Consider the following 24,304-nt stretch of genomic DNA (forward strand, 5'->3'; position numbering starts at 1 on the left):
AGTGAGAGTCCTCCCACATCGCTATTCTTTTTAAGTATGTTTTTGCCTATTCAGGTTCACTTTCCCTTCCAAACAAATTTAGCAACTGCCTTTTCTATTTCTGTAAAGGAGGCTGTTGGAATTTTTATTGTTATTGTATTGAATCTATAAATCAATTTGGGTAGAATTGACATCTTCATGATGTTTAGTCTTTCAATCCATGAACATGGAATATACTTCTATTTGTTTGGGTCTTCTTTGATTTCTTTTAGCAGTGTTTTGTAATTTTCTGAATACAGACCCTTTACATTCCTGGATAAAATAATTCCTAGATATTTGAGGGATGGTTTTTGTTGCTAGTCTATAGAACAGCTACTGATTTTCATGTGTTGATCTTGTATCCAGCCACTTTGCTGAACTCATTTATTAGCTCAAGTAGCTTTGTTGTAGATATTTCAAGATTTTATATATATATAGGATCTTGTCATCTGTGAATAGTGAGTTTTCTTTTCTGCTTTCTTACTTGGACACATTTTACTTCTTTTTCTTGTCTAATTGCCCTAGCTATAACTTCTAGTACAATGTTGAATAATATTGGTGTCAGGGGGCATCCTTGTCTTGGTTTATCATCTAGATGGAAAACTTTCAATCTCTCTCATTTAGTACAGTGTTGGCTATGGGATTTTCATATATGCCCTTTATTATGTTGAGGAGTGTTCCTCAACACATAGCAATGCTTCTGTAGATATCTTTTGAAGCATTTTGACCAAGAAATGCTTGGATGCTGGATTTTGCCAAAGCATTTTCTGTACCAATTGAGATGATCATGTGGTTTTTTTCCTTTGATTTTTTAATGCTGTGTGTTACATTAATTGATTTTCTTATGTTGAATCACCCTTACATACCATGAATAAAATCCACTTGGTTGTGATGTATTATTGTTTTTATATGCTATTGGATTCAATTTGCAAGTATTTTGTTGAGAATTTTTGCATCTATGTTCAATAGAGAGATTGGTCTGCAATTTTCTTTTCTTGTATTATCTTTTCTGGCTTTGGTATTAGGATGATGTTGGCTTCATAAAATGTGTTGGGTAATTTTCCTTTCTTTTCAACTTTTTGGAAGAGTTTAAACAGGATTGGTATTAATTCTTCTCAAAATTTTTGGTAGAATTCACCTGTGAATCCATCTAGTCATGAGTTTTTCTTTTTTGGAAGATTTTTGATGACTGATTCAATCTTTTTGTTTGTGTTTTGTTTGTGAGTCCCTGTATTTCTTGCAGAGTCAATATATGTTGTTTGTGTGTTTCTAGGAATTTGTCCATTTCATCTAATTGCCTAATTTGTTGGCATATAGTTTCTCATAATATTCTTTTATGTTTCTTTTTATTTCTGTATGATCAGTTGTAATGTCCCCACCCTTCATTCCTGATTTAATTTATTTGCATCTTTTCTATTTTTTTCCTTTGTCTTGCTAAGGCTTTGTCAATTTTCTTGATTTTCTCAAAGAACTGGCTTTTATTTTTGTTGGTTTTTAAATTTTTTTGTTCTCAATTTCATTTATTTCTCTTCTTATCTTTATTTTTTCTTTCTTTCTGCTTACTTTGGGATTTGCTTGTTCTTTTTTTAACTCCTTCAATTTTCAATTAGACCTTTTATTTTACTTATCTCTTCTTTTTTAGTATAGATATTTAGGGCTATAAATTTCCCTCTCAGTACTAGATTCACTGTACTCCATATGTTTTGATATGTTGTGTTCTTGTTTTCATTTGTCTCTTGATATCTACTCATCTCTCTTGCAATTTCTTCTTTGGCCCACTGATTGTTTAAGAGTGTGTTGTTTAGCCTCCATATATTTGCAAATTTTTCCCTTTCCCACCTATTACTGATTTTCAGCTTCATTCCATTATGGTCAGTGAAGGTGCTTTATATAATTTCAATCTTGAATTTTTTGAGAGCTGTGCTGTGGCCAAAAATGTGGTCTGTCCTGGAGAAAGATCCATGAGCACTTGAGAAGAAAATATAACCTACTGATTTGGGGTGCAATATTTTGTTTATGTCGTAAGCTCCAGCTCACTTATCACATTGTTCAAGTTCTCTGATTCCTTGTTGATCATCTTTCTAGTTGTTCTATGTATTTATGTCAGTGGAATGCTGAACTCTGCAACTATTATTGTAGAGACATCTATTTCTCTTTTCAGTTTTGCTAGAGTTTGCCTCATGTATTTTGGTTCATCCTAGTTAGATGCTTAGATATTTATGACTGTTATTACTTCCTGGGGGATTGTCCCTTTTATTAATTCATAATGGCCTTTTGCATCTCATCACTTTTCTTGCATTTGAGGTCTATTTTGTCTGACACCAATTTAGCTACTCCTACTCTCTTTTGGTTACTATTTGCATGAAATATCTTATTCCACCTTTCACCTCAGTATATTTGCACTCTTGGGTCTAAGCTCAGTCTCCAGCAAACAGCATATGAATAGTTCATGTTTTCTTATTCATTCTGTCAGCCTATGTCTTTTGATTATTATTATTTTATATAGGTTTTTAAAATTAAATCAGAATAAACAGAGTCTGAAACAAACAAACAAAAAGAGCTTCCATGATCCTTGCAAATACATCAGGACTTCCTGTACCTGCAATTTTACATTATTTGATTAAGTTTCTGAGAAACTTAACTTTAATATTTATCTCATACTAAACACTCAAGTTCTAACTAATGTTTCTCAAAACCATAAAGCAAATGAATTTGCGGAACAGGAGGCTAATGAAGCAAAGGACATTCTTAAAGAATAATTCAGTACAGAAGCATGTTTGGAGAACTAAGTAAACTCCAAATCTAACAGACTACTCATCAGTTGTACTTAAATATTTTAATAGCGTCACTTCTCCTGAAAACTTCAAGTTGTATAGGCCTACCATTCTAATTCAAGTCATATAAAAGAAAAAAGCATAGTCTTTTATTTCAACACCATGGAGAGACGTGGCTCAGGAAAGTAAAAGGAGTCACCAGATCTGTATTCCACATGGCCCTTGAGTATACAAGTTCAACGGATTGGAAACATTACCTTTTCTTCTCTATCTACAGGATGACTTTCACCAAATTTCTGTTAAATGCCAGGCATATTGGAGAATGTTTCCTGTATGTCAATGCAATTGATCATCTAAAGAATACCATGAAACCACTGTCAGACCCATTTTTACAGGTTCAGGGACAATAAGTGACTCACTCAGAGCCACAAAGCTCACAACTGATGGAGCCCGTATTCAATTCCATTCCCCTGAGAAATCAGTCTTCTTTATGTTAACTGTCCTATGGATTACCACTTCATAAACTTGAGCCTCATTTGTGATTATATCTAATAAGGATATAATGATATTTTGATATATATTGAATGTAGTTACATTTATTTTAAAACCCATTTCCTACTAATTTATAGGCTCCATTACACCAACTTAACCAAACCATAAAGGTTGTGGAGAATTGAGGGATGTATGTTAATGAATTTCAAAATAACAAAAGGAGACAAACATAAAAAATCATAAATAGCACATTTTTCTTAATCTATTTTTCTGTTCAATGGGGTGGTTCCTATTATTTTAAAGTATATTGTAAAATACTGGATTCTCTAAATAAATTAATGTTCTATTAATATAGGGCATTAACATCAGAATAACAAAGCACACATACTGACAGAAAAGAATGCAAATTTTCTGTCAAAGTTCTCAGTTTTTGTCAACAACAGCAAATAGGAAGGGCTGCCACTTCTAATATAACCTTTAAAACAGAAACATCTCCTTCTGTTACTCTCTGAGAGAAGGTTAGATTCTTGCACTCACTAGAAACTATTCTTTTAAAGAATTCTTGGTCTAACAAAGTCCATTTAACAAACTTTTGTTCATGTAAGCAGGTACTATCAGCAAAGCACTATGAAAGATACCAACAGCTTAAGAGCAGTTATGACTAGCTTCATTAGCACCAAGTCCATCAGGAGTGCATAACTGTCTAAAACCACCAAGTCAGTTGCAGTTTCAACATTACTCTTTAAAAGTTTCTCTAGTTGCTGAGTCTTCCTTCCAATTCCTCTGGGCTTAATTTTCCATTTAACATGGAACCAATTAGTCCCAAAATGTGAGGGCATGATAGACTATTTTCACAAGGCTTCATAATTTCTCAAAAAGGGTGGCTTAGGATTTCAAGACGACACTCATCAAACACCAAAATGTTAAAGTCTGATAGTGATCAGTAAACATTTTTCAAAACATGCAAGTTGACATAACACATCATATCCAGATCCTGGTGTTCAGTAAACTCTTTGCTCCATTTCTCTTTTGTCCAAGATGCATTTACTTCTAGATCTGAGTGTTCCCCAACCTTGAGATCTGAATGAGTTCTGACAGCTGACACTTTTTGAGCAATCTGGTCTGCAGAATTGATCAAGAAAACTATCCTTTTTCCATTTCTGCTGAAGTCTCCCCAATCTGATAGGACAGCTTTTTAGTGAGCAGTACTGCAATAAATATCTTCCCTGAGCCAGTATTTAAACAGACTATGGCATTATGATCCAGAGCTACTTCAAGCAGTACAACCTGATATTTTCTTGGCATATAAATGTTATCATGAATTGCTTCTTGTTGCCATGGCAGTTCAAAGAAAGGACCCAATGGTGAGGAAGCTGGGGTCATGAGCTGCAGCCCTGCCATGCTGAGGGGTTGCAAAGCAGGGTTTTTTATTCATCCAACATTTCTTTCATTGTATTTTTGTTCTAGCACAGCTTATGTTTTAATGTTGGAGATCTCCATGTTGCTGTTGTCTGAACTGCATTTTGACATTGTGATAGCAATTTATTGGAAAATCACAGCATGCCTACTTTTCTGCTCTCAAAATGCTGATTCTGAGCTTGTTCAGTTTTCCGATCTATATTATTTCATAATCTACATAACCCACAACACAAGGTGTCACGGGTCTTCAAGAACCATCAGATCCACTCCAGTGTGAGCATCACAGCCCAGCCTCCTGGTGCTGCCACCACTGCCATTTCCTCCCACTTGTGGTCACCTCATCACCATTGTCCCCTATGTCTTTTGAATGGGAAGTTTAATTCATTGCTATTCAGTGTTATTACTGTACTGGCATTACTTACTTCAAACATTTTATCCTGTGGCTTTTATACATTAGCTTGTTTTTGTCTGTCTTTTTACCCATTTGATTACCCTTTCTGATAGTCTTCGCTTCTACGCTCTCTTCCAAGCCTCTCTCTTTTGTCTATTCTGGTTGCAGGACTCCCTTTAATATAGCCTATAGATTCTTGTTTATGAACTCTCTTAGTTTCTGTTCATCTCTGAATATTTAAAACCCATTGTCATATTTAAAGGGCAGTTTTGCCAGATAAAGAATTCTTGGCTGGCAGTTTGTTTCTTTCAGTACCTTAATTATATCATACTACTGCCTTCTTGCTTCCATTGTTTCTGAAGAGAAATCAATACAAAGTCTTATTGGACATCCCTTATATATGATGTTTCACTTTTCCCTTGTGGCTTTCAGAATTTTCTTTTCTTTTTTTTTTTTTTTTTTGACATTTGTTATTCTGAATATTATGTGTCTTGGGGTAGGTCTATTTGAATTTATTCTAATTGTAGTACACTATGATTCCTAGACATGTATATTCATGTCTTCTATGAAAGTTAGGAAATTTTTGGCCATTATTTCCTCAAATATTCTTTCTACTCCTTTTCTCTTCTCATCTCCTTCTTGAACTCCCATAAAATATGTCTTGGTGCACTTTATGATAGCACCTGCTCAATTTTTTCCATTCTTTTCTTTCTCTGATATTTTCTTTTTAAGTTCAACTTTTCTGTACTCTATGTTGCTGATTCTTTCTTTCATTTCAGTTCTGCTATTTTATGCTTCTATTGTATTTTAATTTCACTTATTGTGTCTCATTCCCATAAGCTCTGTTATTTTTCTATCCAAGATTTCAAATTTTTATTTGTGCTCACTCATTGTCTTATATTCCTTTAGTGATATTGACCTTCAATGACATGATTTGATTTGTGAGATTTGTATGAAACTCATTGATTAGCTGTTTCAAGTCCCATAACTTGAGCTTTGATTTCTTTGCCTAAGTCTTATCTTCCTTTTTCTTTGTATGGCTTGTCTAGGCATCTGATTCTGATCCTGAGTTTACTCTGATATTCAGTTTCTTTCTCTTGTCTAGGGATTTATTATTAAGGTGCTGGGTATTACCACTGTTCTTTGACTTTTGGTTCAACTTGTTCTAGATATTTAAGATAGCCATGTTTAAATGCTCAAACCAGGGCTAAGGACCCAGTAATGGGGGCAGGCCAGTTTCCAAGGGCCTTGGAGAGATTGTCAGTAAAGGCACCCTCTTGCCTCTTTTATTTATTATTATTATTCTTTTTCATGCTTTTTTCTGGTCTCACCAGTACATGGTGCTTTTAGACCTCTCAGCTCAGACCCTATGCAGGAATGCACTCAGAATAACTCCTCAGGTGGGTGAGTGGTGCAGAAGCAGTATCCTCAGGGCTGGTTAAGCTTCACAAACAACCTTTCTCAGAGGGTTCTTTATGGCTGGCTTCCCCCTGCCTCTTCAGGAATGAGCCTGGGGTAGTAGGGAGGGTGTTTGGAAAGGCAAATTATCTTTAGCTCTCTGTAGGCTCTCAGGTCAAACAATGTCATGGCCATACCAGCCTGGAAGTGTGGTGTGGGATCCCTTCAATGAGGCAGACCAAATTCATTGGCCAAAATCTGAAATTACTGTAGGCTGAGTCCCTCCCTTTCTCCTTTCTTTAGTAACAGGACCCCTGCAATCCTCTCAGTCTGCAGCTACTGCAGTCCACAGCCACTGCTATCTGCAAACTGCTATTTGATTCTTATGCAGTGGGAAACATGCCCACCACTGCTTTTACAGCTCTACTCATGAGATTTTTCAGCCAGTGGAGACTCCTCCTTACCTTTGCCCCTGTCTCTTCTGGGTGGTGTCTTGCCTTTCCCTGTTGGTCTGAGTCCCAGAACAGCCCTCCAGACAGTTTCTACTTGTCCTCTAGCTATTTTTTTTTTCTGGAAGAGAAGTGATCCCTCCACCTTTCTAATCTTCCATCTTTCAAGAAGTGTTGGAAGATGTATCTAGATTTCAGAGACGTTAGATATGCTAGAATTGTTTATTTGAAATTGGATAACATGGCATATCACCAAATGAAAATACCTGAGGGAAAAATATCATCTGTTGCCCATGCTTAGACACTGCAGCTAGAAGGAAACACAGCTGTGGGTTTACAGAAAATTTTGACAATAAGAAGACAGACACAGTATATTGAATGTACAGGAAAATATTCCAAGAAGAAAGCTCAGAAGCTCAGTTTTTACTATTAGGCTGATAAACATATCTTAAAGCAATCATCATTATGCCCATTGTTACTGTGATTATAATCTGAAGTTTCTAGAAGTTCTGCTGCCTTCCTTATTAATATGGGTCACCTAAATCTCACAACCTTGTACCATCCCAAGCAACTTACTGATCATACATCTCAGTCCTTTCCACTCCTCTGGACAAATGCATCTGCCATTCTCCCAAGTCCCGCCGTTTTTGCAGAAGTTCTCATAGATGTTTGATGTGGAGGTTAATGATCCTAAAGAACAAAAACAAAACAAAACAAAACAGAATAGTACATGATCTGGCTGATTTGTTTCTGATTTTAGGGTTGTGACCATTTAATTTCTCTATATAAAACCATTTCTTCGAGTATCATTGCTGTGAAATATCCTCTGTATATCATAACCAACAAAAATATACAACTGAGAATTACAGAGGGTGTATACTAATTGCTAGATGTTATGGATACAGAGAAAGCCAAAACAACCATTTTTTTTTTTACAAATTGATTTTATTTATACAAATTAATAAATCATACAATTCATCCAAAGTGTACAATTAATGGTATTTGGTATAATCACTGAGTTGTGCATTTACCACTTCAATCATTAGTAGTGTATTTTCATTATGTCAATAATAACAATTAAAAAAAACAGAAAAAACAAGAAAATTCTTCACCTCTCAATCTCTCCATTTTTCCCCTGCTGTACATAGTTGAATTTCTGGCTATCATGCACATTTATTTATTTATTTATTTATTTATTTAACAGTTTTATTGAGATATATTCACATATTGTATGATCTATCTAAAGTGAATAATAATGGCTTTTAGTATAATCACAATGTTGTGCATTCATTTTCACAAAAAATATTAGAATTATATCATTACTCCAAAAAGAAATACTCCACACCCATTAGCATGCCTTCCCTAACCCTACATAATCACTAATCAAATTTCATCTTTATAAATTGATTTATATTTACATTTTATATAAATGGAATCATACAATATGTTACACAATATATTTAGTTTCTAATAGTACGACAAACAGTATTTGTCTTTTCGTGTCTGGTTTACTTCACTCAATATAATGTCCTCCATGGGAAGCGGACTTGGTCCAGTGGATAGGGCGTCCACCTACCACATGGGAGGTCCATGGTTCAAGCCCCGGGTCTCCTTGATGCGTGTGGAGCTGGCCCACACGCAGTGTTGATGCGCGCAAGGAGTGCCGTGCACGCAGGGGTGTCCCCCGCATACGGGAGCCCCACGCACAAGGAGTGCACCCTGTAGGGAGAGCCTCCCAGCGCAAAGTACAGCTTGCCCAAGAATGGCTCTGCACACATGGAGAGCTGACACAGCAAGATGAGGCAACAAAAAGAAACACAGATTTCCGGTGCCTCTGATAAGGATAGAAGTGGTCACAGAAGAACATGCAGCGAATGGACACAGAGAGCAGACAACCGGGGGTGGGGAAAGGGGAGAGAAATAGATAGATAGATAGATAGATAGATAGATAGATAGATAGATAGATAGATAAATTAGTTAATCTTTTTTTAAGAAATGAAAATTAAAAAAAAAAAAAGAATATAGGAAGTAGAGTTCCAATTCCAATATGATGCAGGAGTTTGTACCATATTAACCCTCCCACACACAACAATTTTGAACTGTGACTTATACATTTTTTCCAGTAAGAGAACTACCTAGTCTCTGTAGCAAGGTTGTCTGAAAATCAAACAGAAAGTCATAGTCTTAAAGAAATTAATTTGTCAGCAAAAATTTCTTGGAGCTATCAGAGCAACTGTAAATTGATGGTGGATATCCAAGAATGAAGGGAGTCATATAGAAGGGAGGCTCAAAGTCTGCTTAAAAATTAGCCCAAATCTGGATGGGTGGAAGAAACAGAACATCAGGGACCTATGGGACAATATCAAGCAGTCTGACATATATACAACTGGAGTCTATGTAGAAGAAAAGAGAAAGGGACAGGGTATGTTTTAGTTTGCCAAAAGGCTGCCAATTCAAAGAACCAGAAATCTGTTGGCTTTTATAATGGAGATTTATTTGGGGTAGAGCTTACAGTTCCAAGGTCGTGAAAAGTCCAACTCAAGGCACCATCAGAGGAGCTTTTGGTGTGAAAGCACACCAAAGTCAGCTGCCATGTGTTGAAGCAAGATGGCAAGTGATCACTTCTCAAGTTCAGCTGTAAGCTATCAGGCAAATGGCTTATCTCTCCCCTCAGCTGTTTGAGTCTTATCATATGGCAGGCTCAAAAATGGCAGAGCTCTCTCTTCCTGTGTCTCTCTGAGTGAGTGAGTGTTTATATCAGACCCAGCAAGGGGGTGGGGATTCAAACTCAGTCATGCCCACTGACATAGTCAAATCAAAAGCCCTACAGTAATCTTATCAAATAATCTAATCAAAGGCCCCTCAGCAGTATTTAATGCAATCAAAGTGTATGGCACCCAAAGGAATAGATTAATTTACAAATATGATCTTTCTCTTCAGGATTCATAAAATAATTTCAAACTGCTACAGGGTAGATAAAATATTTGAAGAAATAGTGGTCAAAATTCCTCAAATTTAGTTAAGAAAATTATCTTATAGATCTAAGAAAGTAAGCAAAGTCCAAGCAAAATAAAGACAAGGGAAACCATATTAAGGCACATCATGGTCATACTGTTGAAATTCAAAGATCAAGAAAAAATTCTATAAGCAATCAGATGGGAAAATTACATACAGTGGAATAATGATATGACCGATGTCTGATTTCTCATCAGAAAAAATGGGGCCAGAAGACAATTCAATATTACCTTTAAAGTACTAAGAGAGAAAAATTTCCAACCTAGAATTCAATATCCATTGAAGATATCCTCGAAAAATGAAGACAATATAAAAATATTTTCAGATAAAAGTTGAGAAACTTTGTCACCAGCAGTCATGAACTAAAAAAAGGTGGTTTGAAAGAAATTCTTCAGGCTGAAAGGACATGATACCACATGGAAACATTACTCCACAGTTGGAACAGAGAGCATCTGACAGGGAAGAGATATGGTCAAATATAAAAGCTTTTTCTATTTCTTAATTCTCAAAAAGACAATTTACAGTTTAAAGCAAAAATTAAAACTTGGTTGTTAGGTTTATAATGTATGTGGATGTAAATATCTGAGAACAATAGAGCAAATGATGGAGAGAAAATAGCACTGTACTCTTGTAAAGGTCTTACATTTTATGTTAATTCATACAATATTAATTCTAAGTGGATTGTGATAAGATAAAAATGCATATTATAATCTTTAAAGTTATTACTAAGAAATTACAAAGAAGTATAAGTGAAAAGCCAATAGAGGAATTAAAATGGAACTCTAAAACTGGATTAACCCCAAAAAAGTTAAAAAAGAAATAATAACCAGATGGATAAACAAAGAGTAAAATGTTAAACCCCATATCTATAATTACATTTAATATAAATGGACTAAACACTCAAATTTAAAAGCAGATCCTGTCAGAATAGATGAAAAAGTCACACCCAACCATTTGTTATCCAGATGCTATGCACTTAAACCATAAAGATGCAGAGAGGTTGAAAGTAAAAGGATACAAAATATATATAATAAAAATAGTAACATATGATAGCTTTATATTAAAGTATATCCCATGACAAAGATTATCTTCAGAGATCAAGAAGAGTACTTCAGGTAGAGGAGGCAAGATGGCGGCTGAGTGAACTTCCCGGTTGCTAGCTCCTGGAGGGAATCGGCTGGGAGGCGTCGGAGACTCCTTGGGACCGGGCTGTTTCGGGATTTTTCCTGGTCCCAAGGTGTTTCGACATCGATTTGGAGGGAAGGTAACAGAGAGGATCCATCCGTGAAATATACATGGAGATCCCAGCTACGTGTGGAGGATTCCCTCCTTGGGTAGGCGGAGCCGAGGCAGCTAGCACCGCGCCCAGCCCCGGCGGGCGGCGGCCAGGGTAGCCTAGCTGGGCCGCGGTGGGCAGCGGGCGGGGGATCTGAGCCACGCCGCGGTGGGCGGCGGGTGGGAGAGCCGAGCCGCGCTGCGCTGAGGCGGGCGGCGGGCAAGGGAGCCGAGCCCAGCCTAGCTGGGCCGCGGTGGGCGGCGGGCGGGAGAGCCGAGCCGCGCTGTGCCGCGGCGGGCAGCGGGCAAGGGAGCCGAGCCCAGCCGAGCTGTGGCGGGCGGCAGGCGGGAGAGCCGAGCTGCGCTGTGCCGCGGCGGGCAGCGGGCAAGGGAGCCGAGCCCACCCGAGCCTAGCCGCGCCGCGGCGGGCGGCAGGCAGTGAAGCCGAGCCGGGCCGAGCCCAGCTGAGCCGCGGAGGGCGAGGGGGCCGAGCCCAGCCGAGCTCAGTCGAGCCCAGCCGTGCCGCGGAGGGCGGCGAGCGGGAGAGCCGAGTCGCGCTGCGCCGCGGAGGGTGGCGGGCAGGGAAGCCGAGCCCAGCCGGGCCCAGCCGGGCCCAGCCGAGCCCAGCCGCTCCGCAGAGGGCGGCAAGTGGGAGAGCCGAGTCGCGCTGCGCCGCGGTGGGCGGCGGGCGGGAAAGCCGAGCCCAGCCGAGCCGCGACGGCTGGGGGACCCAAGCCCAGCCGAGCCTAGCCAAGCCCAGGCAAGCCCAGCCGAGCCGCGGAGGGCAGGGGACCGGAGCCCAGCCGAGCCCAGCCGAGCCCAGCCGAGCCTGGCGGCGGGGTTTCTGTTCTTTGTTTTTTGTTTTTTTTTGTTTTTTTTTTTGTTTTTTTTTCTTTTTTCTTTTATTTTATTTTTGTTGTTGTTGTTGTTGTTGTTTAATCCTCTCTTTCCTGTCCCCAATATTCTTCTTATACTATTTTATCTTAACGGTACAATAGGTCCTACAGGAAATACCTCACATTTGCTGGGTTTCCTCACCCTCCACTGCCTCATTTTTCTGTGAATAGATTTAGCCTATCTACACTATTCCCTTTCCCCTACAACTTGATATCCTCCACCATCTGCTATCTCTCCTATATTCCATCTCCCTTTCTTTGATCCGCAAAGTATCTAACTCTTAATTTCTAATACCTTTGTTTAGTTTTCCATCTGGTATTCGTCCCTGAAACTATTACCTTTCTTTCCTCTTTCCCTCTCTCACGGAAACAGTGGCCTCTTGGTACGTACCACATTCCTCCCATATTCAGTCGTCTACCTCATTAGGGGTACTTTCCTACTACTATAACTCTACACAATTTACATGATCTAACCTCCATCCTCCCAGAACTCATATTGTTGCTTTGTTAACATATATCACCAATACTACTTCACACTTTTTCCTCCCTTACACAATTGCCTTTCCCCAGCACTAATACTTTCCTTTAAAGTGAGCTTAACTAGCAATAAGAAATTGGAATAAGAAGAACAAAGTGACAAAGAGAAGATATAACACTTATGCAAAAACAACAGCTAATTAATCTCCAGGACTAGACAAAGAAGCTAAGGAACTGATTAAACCCGTCAAGAAAAAATGTTGACAAGACAGCAACAAAAATCTACAAACCAAACCAGTAATCAGGAAAACATGGCTGAATCCAATCAGGAAGGGGGGCAGGACTTCGCACAAGCAATGAAAGATCTCAGATCATTTATCACCGACAAATTTGATGAAGTAATGAAAGAGGTTAACAGCATGAAGACAACACTTGGAGGGGAAATTGCAGACATGCGCAAAAAAATAACAGATATGATGGAAATGAACACCACAATTCAAGAAATCAAAAATACACTTGCAGCAAATATCAGCAGACTAGAAGAGGCAGAGCAGAGAATTAGTGATGTGGAAGACAGTGCTTTGGAAATCAAACAGATAGTAGAAGTGGTCAATAAAAAGGTAGAAAAAATCCAGATAGGACTTAGGGACCTGAATGATAACGCAAAACGCTCAAACATACGTATTATAGGCATTCCAGAAGGAGAAGAGAAGGGAAAGGGGTCAGAAGGACTGTTGCAGGAAATAATGAATGAAAACTTCCCAAATCTACTGAAAGAGACAGATGTACATATCCAAGAAGCACAGCGCACTCCACTGGTCATAAACCCCAACAGGCCCACCCCAAGACATATACTTGTCAAATTATCCAATGCTCAAGACAAAGAAAAAATTCTAAAAGCAGCAAGAGAAAAGAAAACCATCACATACAAGGGAAACTCCATAAGATTAAGTGCTGATTTCTCATCTGAAACGATGGAGGCAAGAAGGCAGTGGTATGATATAGTCAAGGTACTAAAGGAAAAAAATTTCCAACCAAGAATACTCTATCCAGCTAAACTAGCATTCAAAAATGATGGAGAGTTCAAAATATTCACAGATAAACAGAAACTGAAAGAGTATATCAACAAGAAACCTCCCCTTCAAGAAATTCTTAAGGGAGTTCTGCAGGAAGAAAGGAAAAAACAGGACAGTCAGAGATGGAGGAGAGTGTAAAAGCAACAAGAAAGACAAAAATAGAAGGGGAAAATAAAATAATACAAACAAAATATAACAAACACAAATCCAACCAAAATATGGCTACCATAAATAACTCTCTAAACGTAATAACACTGAATGTCAACGGACTAAACTCACCTATCAAAAGATTCAGACTGGGACTCTGGATAAGGAAATACGACCCATCTATATGCTGTCTACAAGAGACACATCTTAGACCCAGAGACTCATGGAGGTTGAAAGTGAATGGCTGGAAAACAATCATACAAGCAAACAACAACCAAAAAAAGGCAGGAGTAGCTATATTAATATCAGACAAAATAGGCTTTAAATGCAAAACAATTGTGAGAGACAAAGAAGGATACTATATTTTAGTGAAAGGGACAATCTGTCAAGAAGATCGAACAATCATAAATATTTATGCTCCTAACAAGGGCGCCTCTAAATATGTGAGGCAAACGCTGGAAAAACTAAGTGAAAGAATAGATGCATCTACAATTATAGTGGGGGATTTTAATACACCACTATCAACTCTGGACAGAACATCTCAAAAGAGAATCACTAAAGAAACAAAACATTTGAACAGTATATTAGAAGAGCTGGATCTAATAGACATATATAGATCATTACACCCAAACACAGCAGGATATACATTTTTCTCAAGCGCACATGGAACATTCTCCAAGATTGACCATATGCTAGGCCACAAAGAAAGGCTTAATGAATTCAGAAAGATCAAAATCATACAAAACAATATCTCTGACCACAGTGGAGTGAAGCTGGAAATTTGCAAGGGACAGAGACCCAGACTCCACACGACAATTTGGAAATTAAACAGCACACTCTTAGAAAAACAGTGGGTCAAAGAGGAAATCTCAAAAGAAATCAATGGCTACCTTGAAACAAATGATAATGATAACACAACATTCCAAAATTTATGGGATGCAGCAAAAGCGGTACTGAGAGGGAAATTTATAGCCATAAATTCATATATCAAAAAAGAAGAAAGAGCAAAAATTGGAGAACTAACTGCACTTTTGACGGAATTAGAAAAACAACAACAAAGTAACCCAACAGGAAGAAGAAGGAAGGAAATAACAAAGATAAGAGCAGAACTAAATGAAATAGAAAATAAGAAAGCACTTGAAAAAATAAACAAGACCAAGAGCTGGTTTTTAGAGAAGATCAACAAAATTGACAAACCTTTAGCGAGACTAACAAAGAAAAAAAGAGAAAAGATGCAAATACACAAAATAAGAAATGAGAAAGGTGATATCACCACTGACCCCACAGAAATAAAGACTATCATAAGAGGATACTTTGAAAAACTATATTCCAACAAAAATGACAATTTAGAGGAAATGGACAAATTCCTAGAAACACATAAGCAGCCCATACTGATGAAAGAAGAAATTGATGATCTTAACAAACCAATCACAAGCAAAGAGATAGAATCAGTCATTAAAAATCTCCCAACTAAGAGGAGCCCAGGGCCAGACGGCCTCACAGGTGAATTCTACAAAACATTCCGGAAAGAACTAACACCAATCCTGTTGAAACTATTCCAAAAAATCGAAACAGAAGGAACACTGCCTAATTCCTTCTATGATGCCAACATTACCGTAGTACCAAAGCCAAACAAAGACACCACAAGAAAGGAAAATTACAGACCAATTTCTCTAATGAACCTAGACGCAAAAATACTTAACAAAATACTTGCTAATCGTATTCAACAACACATTAAACAAATTATACACCATGACCAAGTGGGATTTATTCCAGGTATGCAAGGATGGTTCAATATAAGAAAATCAATCAATGTAATACACCATATAAACAGATTGAGAGAAAAAAACCACATGATTATATCTATAGATGCAGAAAAGGCATTTGACAAAATACAGCACCCCTTCCTGATAAAAACACTCCAAAAGATCGGAATACAAGGAAACTTTTTGAACATGATAAAGAGTATATATGAAAAACCGAAAGCCAACATTGTTTATAATGGCGAAATCCTGAAATCCTTCCCTCTAAACTCAGGAACAAGACACGGATGCCCATTGTCTCCGCTCCTATTTAACATTGTCTTGGAAGTACCTGCTCGAGCACTGAGACAAGAACCAGATATAAAAGGCATTCAAATTGGAAGGGAAGAAATCAAAATTTCATTATTTGCAGATGACATGATCCTATATATAGAAAACCCTGAGAGATCTACAACAAAGCTCCTAGAACTCATAAATGAGTTTAGTAAAGTCGCAGGTTATAAGATCAATGCGCAAAAATCAGTAGCATTTCTATACACCAATAATGAGCAAGATCAGGAGGAAATCAAGAAACAAATACCATACACAATAGTAAATAAAAAAATCAAATACTTAGGAATAAATTAAACTAAAGAGGTAAAAAACTTATACATTGAGAACTATACAAGATTGTTCAAGGAAATCAAAGAAGACCTAAATAAATGGAAGAATATTCCCTGTTCATGGATAGGAAGACTGAATATTATTAAGATGTCTATCCTACCAAATCTGATCTACACATTCAATGCAATCCCAATAAAAATCAACACAGCCTTCTTTAAGGAACTAGAAAAACTAACTATGAAATTTATTTGGAATAGAAAGAGGCCCCAAATAGCCAAAGACATATTGAAAAAGAAAAATGAAATAGGAGGAATCACACTTCCTGACTTCAAAACATACTACAAAGCTACAGTAGTGAAAACAGCATGGTACTGGCATAAGGAGAGACACACAGACCAATGGAATCGAATTGAAAGTTCAGATATAGAACCTCATGTATATAGCCATATAATATTCGATAAAGCCACCAAACCCTCTCAACTGGGAGAGAATGGCCTATTCAACAAATGGTGCCTGGAGAACTGGATAGCCATATGTAGAAGAATGAAAGAGGATTACCATCTCACACCTTATACAAAGATCAACTCAAGATGGATCAAAGACCTAAATATAAGAGCCAAGACCATAAAGACCTTAGAAAGCAGTGTAGGGAAACATCTACAGGACCTTGTAATAGGAAATGGCTTCATGAATATCACACCAAAAGCACGAGCAGCAAAAGAACAAATAGATAAATGGGACTACCTCAAAATTAAAGCCTTCTGCACCTCAAAGGAGTTTGTCAAGAAAGTAAAAAGGGAACCCACACAATGGGAGAAAATATTTGGCAACCATATATCTGATAAGAGACTTATAACTTGCATATATAAAGAACTCATATATCTTGAAAACAAAAAGATAAACAACCCATTTAAAAAATGGGAAAAAGACTTAAACAGACACTTCTCCAAAGAAGAAATACAAATGGCTAGAAAGCACATGAAAAAATGCTCCAAATCTCTAGCAATCAGGGAAATGCAAATCAAAACTACAATGAGATACCATCTTACTCCCATAAGATTGGCAGCCATGAAAAAAACAGTAGAATACAAATGCTGGAGAGGATGTGAAGAAAGGGGAACACTCATCCATTGCTGGTGGGAATGCAGAAGGATCCAACCATTCTGGAGGACAGTTTGGCGGTTTCTCAAAAAATTATCCATCGATTTGCCATATGACCCAGCAATACCACTGCTGGGTATATACCCATCAGATCTGAAAACAAGGACACAAACCGATATATGTACACCAATGTTCATAGCAGCATTGTTCACTATCGCCAAAAGTTGGAATCAATCCAAATGTCCATCAACAGATGAGTGGATCAATAAAATGTGGTATATACACACAATGGAATACTACTCAGCTGTAAGAACTAATACACTACAATCGCACGTGATAACATGGATGAACCTTGAGAATCTTATGTTGAGTGAAGCAACTCAGGCATTGAAGGACAAATACTATATGACCTCAATGATCTGAAATAAGTTAACTGCCTCAGAGAGCTAGAGTCTGGAAAAGTGGCTTACAGGAAATCGGGGGGTGGAGGAAGGATGTGAGTTAATGTCTGCAGGGGTGGAATCTGTGATGAGCTGGCGGTAAGTATGAGCACAAAGAAGGGACAAAATGGGGGCAAGGGGTTACCTTCGGGTGGGGTTTTCTGGGCTTGAGGGGGGCTGGGGATGGGAAGAGGGGTAATATTGTCCAAGAAATAGGTGGGAGGCAGGGCCAACATACGAATATGGGAGAGTGTCAGAAGTTCGTTGAGAACTAAATGTTGAGTAAAACGTATCAAAGTATAAGTAGGAGGGTTACCTGGTTAGGACACTCAGGGGGTATGGTCTGATGCGTGACGGACTCCGGAGGGAATAGTTGAGGGCTCATTTTGCCAAGGTGGGTTCTACCATTGGGTGGGGTGGACCCATATCCTGGGGAAGACTAATGCCGTTGAATAGAGAGAACTGTATCTCTCATGAGAAAGGACGGCTCCCAGGGTATTAGATTGGCAGGCGTTGTGGGCCCTAAGGGGAGGGGAAAATGGATGTGGAATGGATGGAACAAAGGTAAATAAGGGGGAAAAAGAGGAGTTATGTGAGAGTACACGAGGATGAATATAAAACAGCTAATATTACACCAAAAACATATAGGGGACGACAGACTAATAATGAAAACCATAAGACAAAACATAGGATAACTAAAAAATTTAGAAAACTGTACAGCCTAAAATATGGAGTAAGCACAAATGTCACCTTGTTTGAAAACTATAGTGTTGGAATCTGTACATCAGTTTCAGGAAATATGATATGAATAAGTTAAAAGATTATTGCTGTGCAAGGGAAAAGGTTTTATGGTGGATCTGGGGAAATACTGTATATTGTATATATGAATTTCGGTGATCTAAGACTCTTCTGAAGCTGACATTATGTTGGGATTCACTTTACGGGAAGTTTTGGATCACAGAGTGGTTCAACAATGGCAGCGGAGGAATACTGATATGGGATGTTATTGACAGGATATATATGGTTGACAGGGAGTTATACAGGGCATATGCCCAGGGTATATGGTAATGTCTATATATACTCATAGTGGAAACAAAAACAACAGCTGGGGGGGTACTGGGCTCCTGGCCGGGGGGTCACTGTTGTGGGCCCTGGGAGAGCAGCGGCAATCCTCCAGGTGCAACGGCAAGAACCAGGAAGGAAGGAGGGCCCAACAGTGGGCTCGTGATACTAATGGTTACACTTTTGAGCCTATACACCTGCAATAAGAACAAGGCCTAGAGTAGCATTGTGCCTGGGGGTTTCCTCCTGACAGCCTGCATGTTACTCAAATGTGGCCACTCTCACAGCCAAACTCAGCGTGTAGATGCGATGCATTCCCCCCAGCGTGGGACATGACACCCGGGGATGAGCCTCCCTGGCACCGAGGGATCACTACCACATACCAGCTGAAGAAGCAACTAGAAAATGACCTTGAATTAAAGATTCAATGCGGAACAGCAGAATATACCTGTCTACATATAATGACATGACTTCGGGAAGCTGTTTGACCTAATGTAAGGGGGAAATGGAAAGGAGAAATGAGATTATAAGGCTGTGAGTCTCTAAAAAAGAGTCTGGAGGTTGTCAGAAGGAATACCCCTATGTACAACTGAACAGAGTCTAAGAGACAGATAAGGTAGATACAACCCCAGGTATTGGTTCTTTTGAGGGATAAAGAGACCCACGGGTTCTATGGTCATGGCAGAAGGGGTTCACTGCCATGACAGATAGCCCTTCTTTGGAGCTGGTGTTTCTGCGTGATGGAATTGGACTCAGAGGGGATCTCTTTTCACAAGACTTGCATGCTACTTTATTGGAATTGTAGTCGGTGCTGGGTTTAAGATATATGTAGGGGATTTGAATCTCTGGACTGATAATATGACACCCAGGCCCAGAGCCTCAACAGACTTCAGCTCCTACACTTTGATTTATTGGACTTACTCCACTCAGCTAACATGGAGTTGAAGAAGGTCAACCACCACAACATGGAGCCTAGAGTGTCTACAACTGGAAGCGGGAGGAGTGCATCCAGTACCCATATGGAATCTAAGCCCTCACTTGACATAGATGTGCAATGGACACAACCAATCCAATGTCCACAGAGAAAATGTGGAATGGGTGTGGGAACGGTAGCCATGGTGGCTGCTGGGTGTGGGGAACGGGAGGAAGAGATGAGATGTGGAGGCGTTTTCGGGACGTGGAGTTGTCCTGGATAGTGCTTCACGGACAATTACGGGACATTATAGATCCCCCCAGGGCCCACTGGATGGAACGTGAGAGAGTCTGGGCTATGATGTGGACCATTGACTATGGGGTGCAGTGATGCTCAGAGAAGAACTTACCTGGTGTAATGGATGTGTCATGATGATGGGAGAGAGTGTTGCTGTGGGGGGAGTGGGGGGCGGGGGGCGGTGGGGTTGAATGGGACCTCATATTTTTCATAATGTAATTAAAATAAATAAATAAATAAATAATTAAAAAAAAAAAAAGAAGAGTACTTCATAACAATAAAAGGGACAATGCATCAAGAATACATCATAAATGTATGCACTCTTGTGGTAGTTTGAGACTATAAGTACCCCCAAAAATCATACTCTTAAAGCTGGTCCATTCCTATGGGTGTGAACCTATTGTGGGTAGGACCCTTTGATTAGGTTACTTCAGTTAAGGGCCTTTTGTTTGGGGTTACTTCAACTAAAGCATGACTCAGGGTGGGTCTTAATCTTCTTACTGGGGTCCTTCATAAGAAGGGTGAATATGGAGAGAGAGCCAGAGAAACAGGAAGCTGAAAGCAAAGAAGCCTGGAGGAGAAGGGCGAACCCAGCAGATGCCATCATGTGTCTTGCCATGTGAAAGAGGAATCCAGGGTCTCTAGCAGCCAGTCTTCAGGGAGAAAGTGTAGCCTGATGATGTCTTTATTTATACATTTTTATCAGCCCCAGTACTATAAGTTTGTAAATTAATAAATCCCCATTGTAAAAGCCCACACATTTCTGGTATATTACTTGAAGCAGCCTATCAGACTGAAACACCTAATTACAGACTTCAAAATACACAAAACAAAAATTTGGCCAAAAAAAAGGGAGAAATAGAAAATCTACACTCATAGTTAGAGATAGTAACACCCAAGGATTGGTTCTTGAAATTTTAATAAAATTGATAAAATAATTTCTAAGAATATTAAGGCAAAGATAGAGAGAAAACACAAATTACCGAGATCAGAAAGTACAGGGGGTATATTGTTGTAGAACCAACAGCCATTAAAAACCATTAAATGGATTTTAAGAGACTATTATGAACAACTTAATGCAAATAAATTTCACAACTTAGATGAAACCGAAAAATTACTTCAAATTACTTGAAAAACACAACTTAGCAAACTAAAATAGAATTAATAGGAAATGTGAACCCACTATATCCATTAAAGAAGTTGAATATTTTTAAAAATAAAATAAAAAACTAAACCTTACCAAAAGGAAATTTTAGGCCAAGACAGTTTCACTGATAAATTATGCCAGAGATTTAGGGAAGAAAAAGTACCAAGCTTAAATAAATTCATACATGAAATATAGACATGGAGAAATTTCCCAAACCATTTCATAAGGCCATGATAACTCTGATACCAAAAGCTGAGAAAGACATTACAAGAAAAGAAAATCACCAACCTATAGTACTCATTTATACATATGTAAAAGTCCTTTAAAATTAGCAAATCAAATCCAACAATATATAAAAGGATTACACATCATGACCAAGTTTGACTTATTCCAATAATGTAAGATTGGATTAAAATCAGAAAATTAACTAATTCAACTCACCATATAATGGAATAAATGACTAAAATTATATATTCATCTCAATAGTGGCATGGGGGAAAGAGGATCTGACATATTTATTAAAACTCAAGGGAAGCAAGAAATAAAAGAGAATTCCCTCAAACTTAGAAAAAGCATCTATTTAAAAAATATCCACCACCAACATCTTAACTTACTAGTGTAATATTACTATTACATGTACTATATGTTATACATGTATAATAATATATTATTACCTAAATAGTATATTATTGAATTCTTTCCCCCAAGACAAATAGAAAACTGTTCAATATAACGTCTCTAACCAATGCTATTCAACATTGTATTAAAGGTCCTATTCAATGCAATAGGGAAGAAAAAGAAACAAAGGTATAAAGTTAATAAGGGACAAAATAGAACTATCTTTTGTTGCAGATGACATCATCATTTACATTGAAAATCCTAAAATGTTTAGAAAAAAAGCTATTCATAATTAATAAGTGAATTTAGCAAGGTTGCACAATGCAAAAACCAATACTCCCAAATCGAATTTATTTCAATATATTAGTTAGCAGCAAAAGTTTGGAAACTTAAGTTATAAAATCATTTCCATTGAAATTAGCATTAAAAATCATAAAATTCTTGGAAATGAATTTAACAAAAATTGTGCAAGAAGTCATTTCTGAGAGAAATTTTAAAAGATCTTAATAAATGGAAAGCTGTATCAAGTTCATGGATGGAAGACTCAAAAATGTTAAGATGCCTATTCTCTCAAATTGATGCAGTCAAAATGCCCAAAAACTTTTTTATAAACATTGACAAACTGATTTCAAATTTTTTTGGAAATATTAAGAGCACAGCTATGTCAAAATCAACTTTAAAAATGAGAACAGAGTTGGATTACTCACATCACTAATTTTATTATGAATTATAAGTCAGAGCATTCAAGAAAGCATGTTATAAGCATAAATATAAATAAATTATTGAAATAGAATAAAGAGTTTAAAAATAGAAAGAACCATGTATGGTCAAGACAAATGTGCTAGAATAACTGGATTAACATAAAACATTCAAAACTCATTTTGAGATTCACCATAGATTGAAAAGCAAAGCTAAAACTGTTAAGCTTCTCTAGGAAAACAAGGGACTATCTTTGCATCTTTGGAAAATGAAAAGTTTTTTAGGGAAGACACAAAAGCACTAAACGAAAGAAAAAATGTATAAATTACATTTCATCAAAATTTAAAACTGCTGTTTATCAAAAGACTAAGAAAACAAAAATGGAACCATACACTGGGAAAAATATTTTGCATTACATATATGCAATGAAGAAATTATATCCAGGATATATAAAGAATACAAATTAAAATAAGAATAAAAACAGTCCAATTTTTTCTATGGGCCAAAAAAACTTGAACAGACACTTCATAAAAGAAGAAAACGACCCACAAGCACATGAAAATACTCAGCACCTTCAGTCATCAGAGAAAGGCAAATTAAAACCACAATCAAATATCAATTCATACCCTATTTTCAAAAAAACTGACAGTGGAAAATGCTGCTGAGGATGGGGAATAACTGCAACACTGAAAAATTGTTGTTAGGCATTTAAAATGGTAAAACTCCTTTGGGAAGTTGTATGGCAGTCTATTATTAAGTTAAGTATATACCTACATAGGATACAGAAATTCTCCTCCTAGATATTTATGAAAAAAGATTGTACAAGAATGTTACTAGAACATTCCCATGATGGTGGCTATTGGGTGCCACCAGTATCCTCCCCTTTAGGATTGAAGCACTCATTCTTCCAGCTTGGGGGAATGTTGGTAACTGAGAGTACTTAACTGCATTCTTTTCTAGAAATTGCCCTCAGCTAGAGAAAGTCACCTTGTTCAGGATCTCCATGACACATGCTGTGGTTGGTCTATGTCAGGGAATAAGACACGTTCCCTCATCTTAATGGAAGGTGTGGCAGAGTTGAATTTCCGAAGATGGCTGCAATATACATCTCCTATTAACCTACTCTTCTCATAATATGATGATGACATTTGTCCATTCAATGGTGAGGTCCATGTTCCCTCACTTTGAATCTGAGTAGAACTTTGTATCTGCCTTGATATTGTCTGAACCCCAGAGCTCCATCTTAAGAGGCAATTCAGCTTCCCTTTTTCTCAGGGCATATGCCTTGAAAGACTGAGTCTATGGGTGGCATGAAAGAAAGCAGTCTAATCTGAAGATTCCGTGTTAGAGGGATCAAGTAGAGAAACTCCATAGAAATAGAAAGAAAAGCTCAAGGACCTCCAGGTCTTTCAGCTCTTTCAGTCTTTCTAGCCTAGACACCAGACATCTGAGTGAAGAAGCCTTCAAGATGACCACAGGACCTGCTGGAATCTGACTAACTTCTTGGGAAATTAAACCAGAACTGCCCAGTCAAGCTACTTCTGAATTCCAGACCCAGAAAACCCATGAAAGCTAGTGAGTATTGTTTGAAGCCGCTAACTTTTGGAGTAATTTCTTCTGTAGCAATAGATTACTATTACTAATTACTAATGTATTACTAATAGACAATTCTGAAGGACCATCCTAGCAACAGGTGTTTTGATTCACTTTCTCTGTCTATGCACACTTGCAACTTGAATCCTTCACTCCACTATAAATATTGATCCCAAGAGCACCTCCCAAAACCTTTCTGTAAACAAACCTGTAATTCAGAATTTTTCATCCAGGGAACTCA

The 24,304-nt window shown here is 37.9% G+C and overlaps 1 protein-coding gene and 1 pseudogene across 4 annotated transcripts in view; both read right to left on the reverse strand.

Annotated features, from left to right (window-relative positions):
* The window catches only part of ADGRG7 (adhesion G protein-coupled receptor G7), a 144,895-nt gene that overhangs the window by 95,524 nt on the left and 25,067 nt on the right, over nt 1–24,304 (reverse strand). For all 4 annotated transcript variants that reach the window (XM_058295996.1, XM_058295997.2, XM_058295995.2 and 1 more), the window contains exon 2: nt 7,518–7,631. In XM_058295996.1, the coding sequence (XP_058151979.1) occupies nt 7,518–7,631 (114 nt within the window). The remainder of the gene's footprint in view (nt 1–7,517; nt 7,632–24,304) is intronic.
* On the reverse strand, nt 3,558–4,709 carry LOC139438893 (endoribonuclease Dicer pseudogene; annotated as a pseudogene).

Source organism: Dasypus novemcinctus, chromosome 4 (assembly GCF_030445035.2).
Source record: "Dasypus novemcinctus isolate mDasNov1 chromosome 4, mDasNov1.1.hap2, whole genome shotgun sequence".
In the NCBI taxonomy this organism is placed as follows: Eukaryota; Metazoa; Chordata; class Mammalia; order Cingulata; family Dasypodidae; genus Dasypus; species Dasypus novemcinctus.